General features: G+C 48.7%; 1 protein-coding gene across 1 annotated transcript; it reads right to left on the bottom strand.

The window, feature by feature from the left end:
* Nucleotides 1–4,504: 4,504 nt before the first annotated feature.
* On the bottom strand, nucleotides 4,505–13,097 carry GPR15LG (G protein-coupled receptor 15 ligand; the record flags this gene model as incomplete). The annotated part of the gene is made up of 3 exons (XM_082602424.1): nucleotides 4,505–4,590; nucleotides 11,231–11,320; nucleotides 13,028–13,097. 3 exons carry the CDS (start codon nucleotides 13,095–13,097, stop codon nucleotides 4,505–4,507), a joined length of 246 nt encoding a protein of 81 aa, XP_082458550.1.
* Between the last annotated feature and the right edge of the window lie 4,994 nt (nucleotides 13,098–18,091).

The following is an 18,091-nucleotide window of genomic DNA, read 5'->3' as shown; positions in this document are numbered from 1 at the left end:
GGTGCAGGGCAGTTTGACAGATTAAACAGCAGATGAACCAAAGACCTCTTCCAGCGATGGAGCTGTTGATAACAAGCCTGCCACCTGCCTCTGGACCTGGCCACATGTTACCAGACTGCTTGTAAACAGGCAAGGTCCAACCACCACTTGGGAAACCAGACTAGATACCTAGACACACCCATATCCTAGAAGTTTTATGATGCTTCCACTGCAGGGCAAGTGGCTGTGGAGTCAGTGGAGAGAGTCACATGTGGGGTCCTGCGTGAACATTAACCAGCTGGGACTCTAGAAAGTGGTTTACCCTGGACAGTTGGCCCAGAGATAAGCTCAGAGATGAGTCAGCAGAGTGGATGGGCACACAGAGCTGTAAAATGCATGTGGTTTCCAACAGGAGGTTCTGTGATAGCTGGGGATGGAACTGGTCCCAGAGGACCTAGTCTTTTTTTTTAAATTATACTTTAATACATACATAATTTTATTGCAAAGATGTGATCAATAAAATGTTTTTCAAACACAAAAAGTATTACATTTGGATAACATTTTATGGGGAAATGGAACATAAATATAAGTTATAAAAGAACAGTGTAGAATTACCAAATGTTAAAGAGCTCATTCATGAAATTTTTTTTGAATTTTATTTATTTTTTATACAGCAGGTTCTTATTGGTTATCTATTTTATACATATTAGTGTATATATGTCAATCCCAATCTCCCAATTCATCACACCGCCACCATCCCTGCCCGCCACTTTCCCCCCTTGGTGTCCATACGTTTGTTCTCTACATCTGTGTCTCTGTTTCTGCCATGCAGACCGGTTCATCTGTACCATTTTTCTAGGTTCCACATATATGCATTAATATACGATATTTGTTTTTCTCTTTCTGACTTACTTCACTCTGTACCTGAGGACCTAGTCTTGAACAGGGGTGGAGAGGGGGAGAGTTCTGTATCCATTTAGTTTGGTGGAAACAGATCTGGGATGACAGTTCGGCTTCTATTTCAGAGCCAGACATTTCTACTTTCCTCTCCCTAACAACAGCCCTCTGTGACAGGCAGTCTTGACCTCACTTTCCAGATGGGGAACCTGAGACTCTGAGAGGTCGTCTGACCTCCCTGATGTCATACAGTCAGCCATCACCTGAACCCAAGTCTGTCTGGGAAGACTGGCTCTGTCAACTGCCCTAGGGGTCCCACCAAGTCAGGGAGTGTGGGCACCTTCAGTTACCACACTTTCTCTAGTGATACTACTGTAACCTGCCAGTGTGTTTAGATTCTTCAAGGAGTCAATTAAGGCAACAGAAGAATTCCAGTTTTATAACGTAAAGTCACTTCCAGATGTCTGGGTTTTCTTTGTATCCTCTTAGGGTCCCTGTGAGCCTTGAATAGCCTTATTCATAAGATTTCCCTGTCAACTCAATACCCTTTGAGGGTTAAGTTCTTCCATCAGGTTTAAAAGCCGGTGTCACAAGTTCTGGAGAGGGCATCCCACAGGTGAGCATGGCAAGGAGAGTGTTTGGCATTTGGACAGCGTCCGGCTCTGCATGGGCACCTCTGTTTGCTTGGGAACTGGTCTCAGTCTTTCCCTTGCTCCTCAGAGGAAGGACAGATGGGGCAGGGTGGGCGGGCAGGTGCAGGGTCCTCAGCTCCTTTCTGGGCCTCCCACTTTTGGCCTGGGCTGCTCTGAGGGCTGGTGTCCCTGGAAGCCCCTTTGGGTCACTGTCCATCTGGCCCAAGGCTGGTCTCTTTCTGGCACTCACCTCCCCCAGGCCAGTGGCTCAGAGCTGTGGGGACTGCATTCCTGCCCCTCAGAGACAGCCTCCTCCCAAGGGTCAGGCTGTGTCTTCCTTTTATTTGTGTACCTTAAATGACTTCCCTAGTGCGCCCTCAAAGATGCCGAGGCTTCCGTGGTTGTGCTTTCCTGAGGACAAGGAGGGTTCAGTGGCCGGACACATGGCCTTCGAATTGCTCCTCCTGTTGACTCTTGAGCACGCGTGTTTAGTTTCGTGTGAGTGTTTTCTTTACCTTCTCTTGGGTAGTGTGGGGGGTGGTGGAGCGGAGAGGAGATGGGTGAGGGACGAGGATCTGGAATGGCCAGCTCCTCCATTGCTGGGCAGTGAGGGGCTCACCTTGCAAGAGAGTTCCTGGTGAGAGTCCCACACAGCGCAGGAAATGTCCACTGTGGACTTGGCCCCAAGCCCATACAGTTACCAAGCCTCAAGGCTGCTCCACTGCTGTTCAGAAGCCCCTTGAATCCCTCCCCTGTGTCCCTCCCCTGCAGTTCTGCCTTCTTTCCAGCTCATTCCATCTCTTCCTGATGGTCCTTCCTACCTGCGTTCTCTCCTGCTCACAGACAGCTCTGGCTCTCCATCGTCCTCAGGATAAGCTCTAAATATCTGATAACGTTTGGGTGCTCTCATGGCCCCAGACTGAAAACTCCACTTCCCTTTTGTCCCGTGATTTTGCTGTCCAGTTGCTAGATTCTTCTCAAACTCTCAAGTCTTCACCCCTGCTTCACCCTAACAGACACACACACACACCCATTCTCCCGCTGGAACTCTCCCATAATTCAGTGCAAGCATCAGCTCCTCCTCTTTTCACGTCTATTCCTGTGCCTGGTCTCTGTTCTTGCCTCACAACTGTGTGATGATTTCTCAGCCCTCGAGGACCGTATTTGCTCATCTCTGAGCCTCAGAACTAGCACAGTCTGACCATTACCTACCCCAGGAACGGGTGACTGAGTGAGTGAGTGAATGAGCTCGCAAATGAAGTTCTTGGAAGGAAGGCAAAGGTCTGTCCTAGGACAAGGTAGGGACTTTGAGCTTGCCCTAGGACCATTGTCCCCATTGCCCAGGGCCAGGGAAGCTCTGCCTATCAGCCTCGCACCTAGTGGGACTGGACTTCTCAGACGTGCCTGTGGGATGACGTGGGGAGGGCCTTCTCACCTTGCCCGGAGAATCAGATTAGAAGGAATTTACTGAGTGATAAGCCTCTTAGACCTGGGCCATCTGTTTCCTCTGAGCCTCCTCTCCGCAGTTCTGTGTTCACTTGGGCATAAACATTCCCCTAGGGTTGGGGGCAGGGAAGGCAGGGGCTTCCCGAACCAAGCTCCTCTGTGTGCCAGGCCCCTTGTGGCATTTTACAGCTGTCTACTTGCCAGAGCCTCATGTTAGCCCTCTGAATAGGTCCTGGACTCTCCATCTTACAGACAAGGGAACTGACTTGCCCAGGGCACACGAAAATCCTGGGGAGGACTGGGGTTTGAGTCCTGGTGTGTCGGACCAAGACCCTTGCTCTTGTCACTATTCCTCACTCCCCCCTTTTGCTGGTTAGTGCGTGCTGTGAGGAAGGCGTGGCCTGCAGGAGAGACCTCAGGGTGTGGGTTTCCTCTAGTAGAAAGCTGTGGCTCAGGCCCTACCACCAATTTTATCAAACAACCATGTGCCATGCATTTTGTTTATTTATTTACAATTTGTTTCTTTGAACGTTTTTTTTTTTTTTTTTTTTTTTTTTTTTTTTTTTTTTTTTTTTTTTGCTGTACGCGGGCCTCTCACTGCTGTGGCCTCTCCCCCTGCGGAGCACAGGCTCCGGACGCACAGGGCCAGCGGCCACGGCTCACGGGCCCAGCCGCTCCGCGGCATATGGGATCCTCCCAGACCGGGGCACGAACCCGTATCCCCTGCATCGGCAGGCGGACTCTCAACCACTGCGCCACCAGGGAGGCCCTCTTTGAACGTTTTTTACAGCAGATTCACATCGGGAAGTCAGGAATGGGTTCCTTCAGGAGCCACGGGATGTGGGGCTTAGGTGTACTATCTCAGGACAGATGAACCTCTGCATGGCTGGTTGGCTGCTCTTGGGCTCCTGTTACCCTGCACCCTAGCAGGCTCAGAAGTCTCCAGATTTGTTGCTGCCACAGGTCACGGTGGAGTCTTGACTATCAGCGTTCAAGGCGCCAGGTGGAGACTGAGGCCAGGTGGGCTGAACCTGGCACACAATAACTCTGAAGGTTGGTGGCATGATTGAGACCAGGATCTGGAGTTCTGGAAATTTCCCAGAGCCTTTGCTGCCCAACACGAAGCCCTCCAACGTCCCAGCTCTCTGCCATGAAGGTTGAAAGGGGTTAGTGAAACCCATTGATACCTTCCTTGTATGTTTTGTCTTGCTGGATTTTATATCTCTGAAACCAGCATGAGCCCAGAGGGGCTAAGTTACTTGTCCAGGGCCACACAACAAGACAGGCATTCCAGGACTTTGACCTTTGAATCCATGTTGTGGTTTTCAGAAGATTCTGGTTCTGGCTTTTCTAAAAGGCAGCATGAGCACAGTCCAACATGGCAGGCAAGAAATATTGTATCTTTAAGAGAAGAGGCTCAGATTCATGGGCAGAGGCTTTGTCATCAGCTCCAACTTTGAGAGGAGCATCCTGGGGGAACCTAAGTCTTCTGGGTACCTAAGGCACTGAGCATGAGGGTCTCGGCTATATGGAGCCTGTTTTGGGGAGCACTACACCTGTGGGAGTGCCCCAGGCACCACCCAAGAGCGGTGCTTTGGCTTGAACTTGCATGGTCTGCAGCTTCTCACATGGTGTCCTGGGAAGGAGCAGTGGGGAGACAAGGCCAGACAAGAGGCAGAGAGGCAGACAGAGTCAAGGTGGGGGAGAGGGGAAAATACAGTTAAGATTAATTTTTAGATACAAAGATTTTTTTTTAAAAAAAGCAAGAGTCAGATCTTACCCTCCTCCCTGGAGGCCCAGAGGGGGCTTTTCATTGCAAACATGACCAGCCCAGGCTATTTCTATCCCAGCAGGGAGTAACCTGATTTACAGGCAGAAGATGGAGAGAAGGTAGTTTATACAGATAAACTGTCTCTGTCAAGAGCAGAGTCCACTAAAGTTGAGGGGTCTGGAAGGCCTGTTTCTGATGGCGGTGGTGGGAGGGTTCACCCACACCTACTTGCAGGCCCTTGGACCCTCAGGCTGTCTCAGGCAATATGTGTCTCATCTTCTGACAAACCAGTCCCATTTATGGGAGGCATAATCCATAAGTAAAAAAAAAACCTGCATGCATTAAGCTAGTCTTCATAGTTTTTTTTTTTTTAAGATTTTTTGATGTGGACCATTTTTAAAGTCTTTTATTGAATTTGTTACAATATGGCTTCTGTTTTATGTTTTGGTTTTTGGCCACGAGGCATGTGGCTTCTTAGCTCCCCAACCGGGGATTGAACTGGCATCCCGGTTGGGATGCATTGGAAGGCCAAGTCTTAACCACTGGACTGCCAGGGAAGTCCCCATAGTTTTTATTAAAGTAATTAATTAATTAATTAATTAATTAATTAATTAATTTTTGACGGCCTTGGGTCTTTGCTGCTGCATGCGGGCTTTCTTTAGTTGCGGTGAGCGAGGGCTACTCTTTGTTGCGGTGCACGGGCTTCTCGTTATGGTGGCTTCTCTTGTTGCAGAGCACGGGTTCTAGGTGCACAGGCTTCAGTAATTGTGGCTTGCAGGCTCGGTAATTGTGGCGCATGGGCTTAGTTGCTCCACGGTATGTGGGATCTTCTCAGAGCAGGGCTTGAACCCACGTCCCCTGCATTGGCAGGTGGATTCTTAACCACTGCACCACCAGGGAAGCTCCATAGTTTTCGTTATCTATCTATCTATCTATTTATTTATTTTGGCTGCGCTGGGTCTTTGCTGTGCGCAGGCTTTCTCTAGTTGCAGTGAGTGGGGGCTACTCTTCATTACGGTGTGTGGGCTTCTCATTGCAATGGCTTCTCTTGTTGTGGAGCACGAGCTCTAGGTGTGCGGGCTTCAGTAGTTGTGGCACGGGCTCAGTAGTTGTGGCCCGCGGGCTCTAGAGTGCAGGCTCAGTAGTTGTGGCGCACGGACTTACTTGCTCCACAGCATGTGGGATCTTCCCAGACCAGGGCTTGAACCCGTGTCCCCTGCATTGGCAGGCGGATTCTTAACCACTGCGCCACCAGCGAAGTCCCCATAGTTCTGTTTTTAATAGCATAAAAAAATTCTGGAAACAATCTGAATATCCTATGGCAGAGAAATGGTTAATTAGTAAATGGTACCTCGTGATGGAAATGTTTAACAGTGATAAAACCCTGTGATTATGAAGACTATATAGCATCATGAAGAAAAATGCCTACAATGCAATGTTAATTTTAAAAATTAAAAAATGAGGTCCAATGAAAATAAAACTAGGTAAGCATGTTTGTATAAAAAAAAGGAAACACACATGAATCAGGAGGGTTATTAAATTATGGTAATGAAATTCTTCTTTTTCCTGTTTTCATTTCTGGATTATTACTATATGCAAGGTGGTATGATAGTTAAGAACATAGAATCTGGAGCCAGATTATTTGGATTCAAAGCCCAGCTCTGCCACTTACTTACCCACCCTAGCTGGGTGACCTTCAGCAAGTTACTAAACCTCTCTGTGCTTTGGCACCTCATCTGTAAAAATGAGGATAGCAAAAGTATCTAACTCTTAGGATTATTGTGAGGGTTAAATGAGTTAGCACATGTAGGTGCTGCACAGTAATTGCTATATAATCACTAGCTATATGAAAAATAAATTTAATTATCATAATTCATCCATAGCTTCATCTCTTAATCATAAATAAGTGCTAATATTCGTGTAATTTTCTCTTTTTCTTCCTATTTGAAAGTGCTTTTGCCTTTCCATAGTGATAACCATAGTAATATACACTGTAAACTACTCCTTTCTATTAATATCATATTGTGAGAGTTTTCCACCAGCATTTTTGACGGAGAACCATGATTTCCTGATCACTGTTTCCCCTCCACCACCTGTCCCCACCCTCAGGCCCCAAGATTCTCTTCTGTGGCTCCTACAATAAATACTGCAGTTAACTGATTGCAGATATGGGTGCAATTCTCCACCCTCCCTTTGCAACGTGACTTTGCAGCTTCTCTCATCATGATAAGGGGTCTATTTCCCTGCTCCTTGAATCTGGCCTGGTGACTTGCTTTGACCAAGAGAATGCAGTGGAGATGAAGGTGGACCAGTTCTGAGGCCGGAAGAGGCCTTAGGTACTTCCACTCACATAGGAGGAGCCCTGCAGCCCCAGGTTGACAAGTCTGAGTTTGCCTGTTGGAGGGTGAGGCACCATGTGGAAGAGAGTCCAGTTGCCCAACTGAGACCATCCTAGCTTCAGACCACCAACCCCCAAACATGTGAGAGAGCCCAGCCAAGCTCAGCAGAAGTGCCTATCCAACCCTTGGAAGAATGAATGAGCCCAGCCAAGATGAGAAGAACCATTCAACTGACCTGTAGACACATGGGAAATGATAACTACCTATTGTTTTGGGCCACTGAAGTTGGAGGTGTTTTGTTATGCAGTCGTGGCTGACAGGTATAATCACAAGGAGCTAGACTGCTGATCTAAGCCCCTCTGATTGGTCCACTGGGCAGTATGGGCCGGGCACCCTCTCCACCTCCTCCTTTCCTGCATCCATTGTACTGAGCCCTTGTGTCCACCCTGCTAACACCCAAAGTTGCCAAAATCCTCAAGTCATCACTCTCGTGGTCCTCAGTGGGTAAGCTTTGTCTCTGCAGTCTGGGCTCCTTTCTGAAGACAGTGGCAACCCCACGGTGGGGAAGAAATCTCTCTGTGTCCCTTTCAGCCCCTGTCTCCCACTATGGGTCAAGTCATTTTGCTGGGCTTCAAAGCAGCGAGGGCGGCACGGAGCTCTCAGGCCTCAGGAAGTCTGTGGGATAGGCAGGCACACTCTCAGGCTCGAGAGACCCTCCCACAAGGCCGTCCCAGCCTTCCCCAGGAGCTCCCTCTCACTCACAGCCTCAGGACACATGGATGGAGGGCAGCTTGACAGAGTCCCCAGGGTCACAGGACTTCCCAGCTGGTGGGGTCTAGACAGCTGTCAGTCTGACCCCAGCCTAAACCTGAGGCTCCTCAAGTGCTAACAGAATCAACAAATTGAACATTCCTTTTAAAAGTGTTGCCATAGAGATTGCTACAAACTTTTCAAATGCTTTATAGAAAGCCCTTTTTTAGTAAATTGGTAAAGGTGGTAAGTTCAGCAAATTGGCCTCTTGGCACATTGATTTTTGACAATGGTTTTGTCAAATTGACCCAGAGTCCTGTGCCCGCCTCTTCCTGTCACCGCCACGGTCCTAGAAGAGCACATAGGTAAAAGCCATGCTCAGGAAAGATGCCTTAGATTGGAGGGTAGGTGATATTGTCCTGCGTGGGTCACAGCTGGTGATGTCAGCTCAGGGACATCCTCCAGGCTGCCCCAGGTTACCTTCTCTTTCGACGGACATGCACAGACACTCCTATGTCAGTGAAATGGGATAGAGAGGCTGAATTCCCAGAGCCTGGCACACCCAGTGTCCCTGCTGTTGGTTCCACAACGTTGAGTGAGCCCCAGGGTCAGCCCTGGAAGATGGCAACCTCCAAGCCTGGGCGAGCTCAGACTTCCTCCACAGCCACGGGAGGGCAAGTTTATGGGGTAGCTGGTGCCAGGCCAATGCCTGGCTTTATAGTCACGACCCTACGGACAATGAGGTAATAGACTCTATGAAAATATAGAGTCCATTATTATACCCTTTCACAGGTGAGGAGACTGAGGCTTAGCAGAGCTGGGGTACCTGCTCAAGGGCACACAGGTAGCCGGTGGTGGAGCTGAGATTCCAACCCAGGTGGAGCTTTCCTTCCAGAAAGTATTCAGTCTCCCTTGGGCACGCACATGTCTTCATAAGTGTGATGCTGGAACCTTCTCTCTCTGGAGGAGACAGTTTCTTGCAGTGGAAGGAGGAAGACAGATCCAAGTTCCTGGCTCTGCCTCGTAGTCTTTCTGAGCCTCAATTTCCCAATCTGTAAAATGGTGACCATGCTTCCTCAGGGTGGTTCCAAGGATTTAAATGAGACCGCATGATAGGGACCTAGTAAAAATGTTTTTTGTTCTTCTTGTTCTAAGTTGTTTGCAAATTCCTGCAATGGAATTTAAAAGACATATACACTAAAAGAAATCCAGACTCAGCACGGGAGGCATGCCCTTCGATTATTCTAAAGTCTTGTGTGACTGAAAAAAGAGCTGCCCTTGTACTGTGCACAAGGAGTTAACTCAGCTGTTTCCTATGAACCGTGTGGGCTTGTCTGTGCGTGTGTGCGCATGCACCATGCATCCTTAACTTCTGTTTATTGTGATGAAAGAAATTTTCACAGGGAGTTCCCTGGTGGCCTAGTGGTTAGGATTCTGGGCTTTCACTGTCGTGGTCTGGGTTCAATCCCTGACCGGGAGACTGAGATCCCACAAGCTGTGCAGCGTGGCCAAAAAATAATTTTTTTTTCACATATTGAGAAATAGGGAAGTCATTCTGGCTTATACATGAGTTAACTTGAATTTTATGCTAACTAAAATAGCCTGTGTGTGGCCTATCAAACATACATTGTACATCTGCTTTGAATAGTAAAAGGGCACATTGACCAGAAGTAAAGAATGTCCATGTTTAAAATATAGATTAAATGCCCCTCTTCCTGGGATGCCAGTGCTGGTACTCCTTTGATTAGCATTCCTTCCCAGGTGCCAAGGTCATACTGAGCCGCTGTGTACATGCTGGTCTGTTCTTTTTTTTTGAAACCTTGAAGAAATGAAACCCTGACTTGTTTAATGTTCTTTGTTCTGACAAGATAAAAAACTGTGCTGAAAACCCTGCTTCTCCACATTTTCTCAGAGTAATCTGGGAGGCGGGCTTCTGGGCTAGTCCTCAGTTTGGCTCAAATCAAACTATTTTCTATTCTTATTTTTGATGGTTTATTGATCATCTTCATCGACAAGGGCCTCTGAGCAAGTCCATCCTGGGGAGGGGTTGCAGGGTCTGAGCATACCCTGCCGCTCCCCATGGCGAAGGACTCACACACCTCCTCCTCCGGCTGGAGCATCCGGGGAGAGCAGAGCTGCAGTCAGCCAGCCCGGGCCGGGCCTCACCCTGGGGTTCAGCGGGTGAGAAGTGGTTATTTTTACCCGGCCCCAGCGGAGTGTGAAGCCAGTTTCAAAGGAGGGGCTGTCAGCTTCTCCAGAGAAGTGGCCTGAAGCTGAGCCGGGCAGCCTGCCTCCCTCCCTCTGCTTCACACCCAGGCCCCTGCCCGCCCCCAGCTTCGTGCACAGGACTCTTGGTAGCTGGGAGGGGTGTGGGAGCTCCGCTCTGATCACAGGTTCCCTGGGCCACAGCCCCACAGGAGCCAGCAGGGCTGGAACCTTCTCAGACTTCTGCGAGGGGGCCTTAGGCTGCAGGGGCGGTGGGCGGGGGGGGGGGGTCAGGTAGGAACCCTGGGTTTGTGTCAGGCCTGGCTGGCTTTTGCCATGGGGGTTCTGCCTGGCCCAGGCTCTAGGACCCTCCTACCAAAGGCCAGCAGAGGTCCAGCCATCCCAACCTTGCACCCCGGGTGAGGCAACTCCCATGCGTCAGCCTGCCCCTGGCCTGGTGCCCCTGGCCTGGTGCCCCAGTCCTGGGAGCTGGGTGCCTGCAGCCCTCTGCTGGCCCGTCTCCCTCACTCCCCAGTCCCCTCCAGGCCTTAGAGGAGAGGGCAGCCTTGCTCTTCGAGACCTCGCCCTGGCAGGGAGCCTGGATCTGCACCTCTAGCCTGGCGCCTTGGACTGGCGCTGCTTGCCCACAGCTCTGGGACTCCCTGGACCTGTGTGCCCCATCCCCTCTGGTCACCCTGCCTCACGTGCCAGCTCACTCATGAGGTCAGCACTGCCTTGGTTCGTAGCTTCCGTGAGTGCCTCCAGACTACCCCGCCTCTGTCTTCAGGCCTCCCTCTTGCCCATCTCCTGCCTGCTCGCCTGCTGCTTCCCCTGCCTGCCCTGTCCCCTCCACACTCCGGGTGCCAGTTCCTTGTCTTTCTTCAGGTCGCACAAATGTCACCTGCTTTAATGCCTCCCACCCAGGGTAGGGATCTTCCCCAACCCATTTTCTAATTGCATCCTGTTCTTTCTCTTGTGGGAATGTATTCAGTTCAAGGTGATTAATTGTTGACTTTTGCCGGGGGGCGGGGGTTGGTCAGTTTCCCCTACTAGACGGGAAGCTCAGTGAGGGTGAGATCACATCTGCTTGTGGCCCTTCCGCAAAAGCGCCTGATGTCCCCCAGGCACGGGGGTCAGGGGGTGCGTACATGGCCTGTCCCACGGCCTCCCCAGAGCTTCTCCTTACACCTGGGCAGGTGCGTGGTGCTTACCTTTCCGGGTCATCAGGTCAGGGCCAGGAACTCTGGGACAGCAGGGCTTGCCTTTCCCGGACTTGGAAGGATGGCTCAGGTGCCTTCTTCCTGAGGGTGGACACAGGAACAGAGACCCTCCCTTAGCGTGCTTGGGGACGCCAGGGACTGGGTCTGTGCAGGAGTGACAGGAGGGAACTTCAACTCCCAAGGCGGAGGGCTCAGGAATGTTTATTCAAGGAAACTAAGGACGGGCCAGGCTACAGGAGGGCCCGTGGGAAGAGTGGGCCTTGAGGTGATCTATTTTCCGTAAATAAAAAAGTCAGTGTGGGGAGATACTCTGCCTCCAGAATACGTCTTCCTCATGTCCCTGTCCGAGTAACAGTTCAGCACTGTCACTCAGAAGTGTCTACGCCCTTTGACACTGTAATTCTCTCCCTTTGGTAATCTAAGAAAATAATCCTAAACTTAGAAAATGTTTTATGTACACACATGATTTTTACCATATACTTAAAATAGTGCAAAGTTGTGACTCATTTGAATGTCTAAACATGTAAATTCATCACAGCACATTCACTTGATGGCAAGTTATACCTAAAAATATTAGTTAAATAACACCACTTTGGGGAATCTGCTAGAGATACTCCTAAATGGATAGGAAACTTAATGAGGAAAGGTATTCATCTTCATTGAATTGTCATTAAGGTAACATTGGCAACCTCTAACTTTTCCAACAGAAGAGGTCTGATAAATTGCATTGCTATAGACTGTGTTTATGAGGAACTCTAATCACTGTTTTCCATATTGTATATGTGGCAATGTTCATTGCAGAAACTTTAGAAAACAAATACTTTCTATAATCCTAACGTGCAGACAGAGATGGTTGCTGTTGGCATTTTGGTATAAATGCTTCCAGATTTCAATCATAAGTATTTTTGGTGACTATAATAATATAGTGATAACTAAAAGAGATACAAGATTGAACATACAGAGAGTTTTCAATTACAAAGATGCTTGTATGCATACCGAAAAGAAATAAACAAAATGTTGAACATGGCCATTCTTGAGTCATGAAACTATGGGTGTTTTTCCCTCCATATTTATTTCTATATCCCCGAACTCCAATAAATGCTAAAATAACCATAATTGCTAAAACAAACAAACAGAAAAAAGTAGGCAGTTTTTAGAGTGTTAGGCAAGAGTAAAAGCTCAAAATATTCAGCTTTCTGAATTGAGAAAGACAGAAGAGCTAAGTACTCATATCCACGGAGGTGCGAGGGCTGTCTCCCCCAGTTCCAAATGCACACGAACATGCCCCCCACCACATACTCTCATCCCATCTGTCTGCCACAGGTGTTTCTTGTGCGTGAGATTTGGGGGTGTTCAGACTCAGATGGTCTACTAATTAATTTATTCATCCACTCAACACAGATTGACTGTGCCCCAAGCTTCATGCACATGTAATAGAGCGGCTCCAGAACTTCCAGCAAGGTAGGACTTCAGTGCACGAAGCAATCTAGCTGGCAGGTTGTGTGTCCGAGTGGTAAGCACACTGCTTTTACTTAGTTTTTGTGTGTGTGTGTCTGGGAAGCTGGGGCTGTGGATGGAGGTTGCAGGGGTTTAAAATTCCCGAGCCACCGCCGGTGCTGCCACTGTGGATAGAGGTGCTGTACAGGTTCAGGGGTGACAGCCCTCTTTCAGGGCCCAGGACTGCCTGTGAGGGCCTGCCCTCCAACATTTCCTGATTCCAATCTTCCCAGACATGGGAATCCCTGTTCAGGGACCGGCACCTTGGGCGGGGGAGGGGGACAGTCCTACCTTCTGCGGAGAAGACGGACAAGCAGAGAAGCAAGATGCAGAGTAGGCTGGCGAGGGCTAGAAACCTCATGGTGGCCGGGTGGGAACCTCACGTCCCGGGGAGGCCGCTGTGCCGCAGAAGTCCTCCCTTGGGGCCACCGGGGACCTTTGTAGAGTGGCAGAGAGAGAGGTGTTTCCTGATGGGCAGGGCACCAGCAGCCTTGGAATTGTCATAAAGGGTAGAGTCAGCCCCTCCCAGGAGGAAAAAAACCTCAGCTTTTCGAGAAGTTGAGAGCATTTCATGAACTGTAAAACAGAAAGCTATAAATGCCCAGCCCCAGGAAGGAGCTCCCGACAATGGCCTCAGAAAGCTCCTGGCAGGGAAGAGCCACTTCCCAGGGTTGAATATTAACTTTTAGTGTCAGTATTCATTCCATCCTACAACGGCAAGCATGGGGGAAAGTTGGCTGATGGTGCAGGAGCCTCAGGAGTCACCTTATTCATTGGACACACACGAGGCTGTGCGCCTGGCCCCAGGGACACAGAAGACACTGCCTGGATGGTCTCAGGGAGCTTCTCGTGGTGGAGGCAGTCATGCAGACACACCGAATTTGCATCTTCCCTTGTAATATTATGTCCATCTTGTCCTTTCCTTTCCTAAGTGTGCCCTTCTAACCAAAGAGCTGGTTCCCAGCCTCCAAGGGCAAGTGGGAAGTTGGTAGTATCAGGTTCAACACTCTAGGATCATCCTGTTCCCGGCAGTCAATTCAGACAGTCCCCACTGCCCGGAATTGGCTCTCTTCTCTTGCTAGAGATTAGAGTTTCAGTATAGATCAAATGCTGAGACAGCTTGGTGAACAAACTGTTTGCCAAGGGATATTTTGACAGTCAGCCTGTATGCTTTCATGTGCTCCCAAGAACCTTAAAACCAATCCACACAAAGAAACTGGTTGGGGCGACTGCACTTAAGGACCAAATGTCATACTGTGTTAGTCACCTGCCCAGCCCCGGCCTGATTCCCTTTCCGGCTGCACTCTGAATCCTGCTCTCTGTGGTGAGCGGGCAGTGGCCATGGCAGATGGTGTGGTCAGGAAGACCCAAGGGGTCTACCAAGGGCAGCTCCAGAGCTGGGGCCCAGGAAATGCTTGAGGCATGGCCATTGTACGAAGGAGGGTCGAGAAGAGGATGGGGCTTGTCTTGAGCTTCCATCTGTCAGCCCTCACACTGTTTTTTCTTAGATTGCTTGTTACAGGTTCCTAAACCCAGCAAACTTTCCCAAAGATGCTTCCTGAGATTACAACCATGACTCACATCAAGGACTATTACCACTATTTTCTGGGGTCATTTAGGGTGCCACCACTGAGTTCTCTGGGCAAAAGCCTACCTTTGGCTGCCACTCACTCATTACCTGCTGTAACAGGTACTCTTTGGATTGGCATGGTTCCTTTTTCCTTTTGGCAAGCCATCATCAGAGGTGAAAAGAACGAGGTAGTAGTTGGCAGAGGGGGCAGGGATTGGGCCAGATATTCAAGCTGAACTCTACCTGCTTAGCAGTGGTGCAGAAATTAGGAGAGAGTCCCAGGCTAATGAAGAGAGAGATTCATTTGGATACACAGTCAAACAAAGCCAGGACTTGGGTAATTTTCCCAGAACGCTCAGCCACAGAGTCAGAAATAGATGTTAGGTTCTCAGTACAGCTTTTTTGGGGGGCACTGAACAGCTAAGAACAGGAAGAACTTGTGATCTCAGGGGTCTGTTCCTTACACACTCACACATACAACTCACGGATTTGCAGGTGTTCCCAGGACCATGTGTTTAACGGGAAGAGCAGATTCAGATGTCAGAATTCCACCTGCTTTTTAAATGCTTCTAAAAAATTACTGAAGCAATCTATGATGCATTAATTTGAATAACACAGGGTATTAAGTATAAGTTCCATCCAAAACCCCACTCCCCAGAGACAATCCCAGTTCACAGATTTTCACCTGCTTTTTTTAACATTTCAAAGATAACTGTCAACTTCTTACTTTAAAAAAGGAAGAAACACCTCTGGCTCTTTAGAATATTTGAAATCTCATGTTGAACTGAGAGAGGTGAAAATGAGAAGCATTTTAACAGGAACACCTGTTAGTTTTAAGCACATGCAGTTTGGGTACAAAAATAATCAAGTTTGAGGCTTTGAATCATTTCCAAAGATGATTTTTGAACACTTGGCAATCTTCCTGAGAAAAAAGTCTCCAGAGACACACCTAACACACAGGGGAATTTACAAGGAAGAAAAGAATTTTCAAGTCAAATCTGTGATTTCTAAGGTCAATTAGGAAAATGCCTGGAGCCCTTTATGGTTAGAGCATTTTGACCCATGTCCCTCCTTCACTCTTGGCCACCATGCTCTTCTTCAAGGCTGTTTTATGGACCCTGTGATTGATCAGAAATGACTCTCCATCCTTTATTTGCTCAGGAAATTGTAGATCAGTTTATAATAGAGGAGGGGCCAGCATCTGGTGTGATCCTTCAGTTGTCTTCTCATTTAATTCTCCTCCCACCTCAGGGAGGCAGGCATTTCATTTCCATCTTACAACAAGGGAAAGGGAAGTTTTCCTTCACCTAAGTATGTTATGGCAACTTCTCACCTGGAACCAGGTGTGTTTGCCTCCAAATCAGAGGTTCTTTCCTGACAGTGGTACCATTAGAGCTCATGAGTAGTTGAAAAGAATCCGCTACACTGAAGTTTAGCTTACACACTACCCTCAAATTGTACCAAAACCTGACAACTTCCTCTATTTTTTACAATTAATCTGAACTTCCTCATAAGCCTCCAACCCACTGGATCTCGCCTGCCCCTGGGTGTCCCACTGCTGGGGACAAGGCTGGTAAATTCAGGGTCTGTTGCCTCCACTTTCACCCTTGCTGGTCCCCTAGGTACTCAATGATGCTGTGAATCCACCCACTGTTACTCATGCCTCCCTCCCCACTGGTGTGGGCTACCCTGCCTCACCATGGTGGCTGCCAGCAGGCCTGCAGGCTCCTGCATGGGCATGTGCCACAATGTGACCTTCTCTTTCACACCACAAAGCCACCTGGGGAGACTAGAAGGCACTGTGTTCTATCCTGTGGCCACTCCATGCTGGTGCTGGAACACCTGTGAAGCCACCATCTCTGAGTCCCTAAAGGGAACAGTCCCTTGGCTTTCTGTTTTCTCTCTGGAGGTCCTGGCCTTTTCCCTCCACCCCTTCACATCCACCCCATGGTTTTAGCCTGGAGTAGGGGACTCAGGACGCTTGCTTTCTATTTGTGTCTCCCTTGCTCCCCTACACTCATGAAAAGCACAGGCTCTATAGCCACGTGATGCAGGTTCTCAGCAGAACACTTGGCAATCTTTAGCTGTGTGACCCTGGACAAGTTGCTCAACTTCTCTGTTCCTCAGTTTCTCTGCTCAGTCAAACAGTAACTGAAGTTGGAGAGGAAGAGATCCCTTTGAGGAAAGTGAATGCTAAAGCATCGTGCCCTATGAAAAGAAGTTTTTTCTTATATTAGGCAGTCAGTTGCCAGCAGTGGGGTGCATAGCTTTCCCTCCTTTTTTAAATAACCTGTCTCTAAGAAATACCAATTCCCCAGTTGTGCTCAAGGATGTATGATGCTTCTTTAACGTGGAACGATGACTGTCTTTTCTTGCCACGATTTGAGGCAAAGAAGAAATAAACACTGAAATTCAGGTCTAAAGGACTGATAGCAGACTCACCCACACGTGTGGATTTTGATGGAGAAGGGTGAGAGGACCAGCAAAGCAAGTGCCACTGACTTGGGCAATGGGGAGGGAGGAGGATGCCAAGGTTTCCGGCTTTTGCCAGCGTTCGGAGCTGGAGATCGGCAGGTGGGGTTGGGGTGGATCCTGTTTGTCAGTGTCTGTTGCGTGCTTTGCAGGTTTGGCAGCAGGCTTCCCAGAGGTGAGGTGTCCCCTTCACTTATTCTTGCCCCACGCCTGGAAGCACCAGGACCAGGCAGATGCGCAAGGTGCCGACAGAGTCCTGCCATGCTGGGCTAAACTTCAACCCTGATGTCACTGCAGACACAACACATCAGGGCTAAAAGGGCCTTGAAGGCTCTGGGTTCAATTCCACTCAGAGGTGAGATGGTGCCAAAGGCCACAGGGTGGAGAGAGTTTCTGCTTTCCCACTAAGTTCCTAAAATCTGAAAAGCTTCTTTTAAGCTGTTCAATGTATTTTCTCTCCATATGGACTTACTTTTCTAAAAAACTACTTAGGGGCAGATATAATATACTGAAAAAGATACTGAACACCCCATTTCCCTTCCAAATGCCCATTTTTCTGCCACTCAGAAATAACAAGAGTGAAAATCTTGTCATAATTTCTCCAACTTTTTTCCTTTCTTTCTTTTTTTGGCCGTGCCAAACAGCATGAGGGATCTTAGTTCCCTGACCAGGGTTCGAACCCGTGACCCCTGCAGGGGATATGTGGAGTTCTAACTACGGGACTGCTAAGGAACTCCCCAACTTTTTAAATGCGTCTTCTACTTAAATGAGGTAGATGACCATAATTCTTTTCTGAGGCACCCAGTATAAGGGTGACATAATTTGTGAGCACACAAGTAGAGTCACAAACACATTTGGTTTGCAGGTGGAGAAGGCTGGGTTCTCTGCAAAGTAGGTCCAGATGCTTCCCATCATGCTTTGCCAGGAGGCTGCCCCAGACACGTCCCTTCCCACTAAAGCTGGGAGCCCCCTCCAGCCCCCAGCCTTTCTGTGCTGGTGTGTGTAGGACACCTATGTTCCTGTGGGCACTCAGCATAGTGAAACTGCCCCCTTTCTCTGAACTCCTGTAGTGAGTAGTCTCGATAATGCTTTTGTAGTTTCTCAATAATCACTTCACAATTACCTTGGGTCATTTGTTGCTGTTTCTCACATTTTAGCGACACGGTACCAAATAGAGTGCCTATCTCTTGACCTGATCTGTTAAAAAAAAGTGACTTGTAAAGATTAATGCTGTTATGGGGGGAGGAAGAGGGATGGACTGGAAATTTGGGGTTGGTAGATGCAAACTATTACATTTAGAATGGGTAAACAAC

This window comes from Mesoplodon mirus, assembly GCF_964341445.2.
Source record: "Mesoplodon mirus genome assembly, chromosome: 2".
NCBI classification, from domain to species: domain Eukaryota; kingdom Metazoa; phylum Chordata; class Mammalia; order Artiodactyla; family Ziphiidae; genus Mesoplodon; species Mesoplodon mirus.
This window is presented reverse-complemented; position numbering and strand designations above follow the sequence as displayed.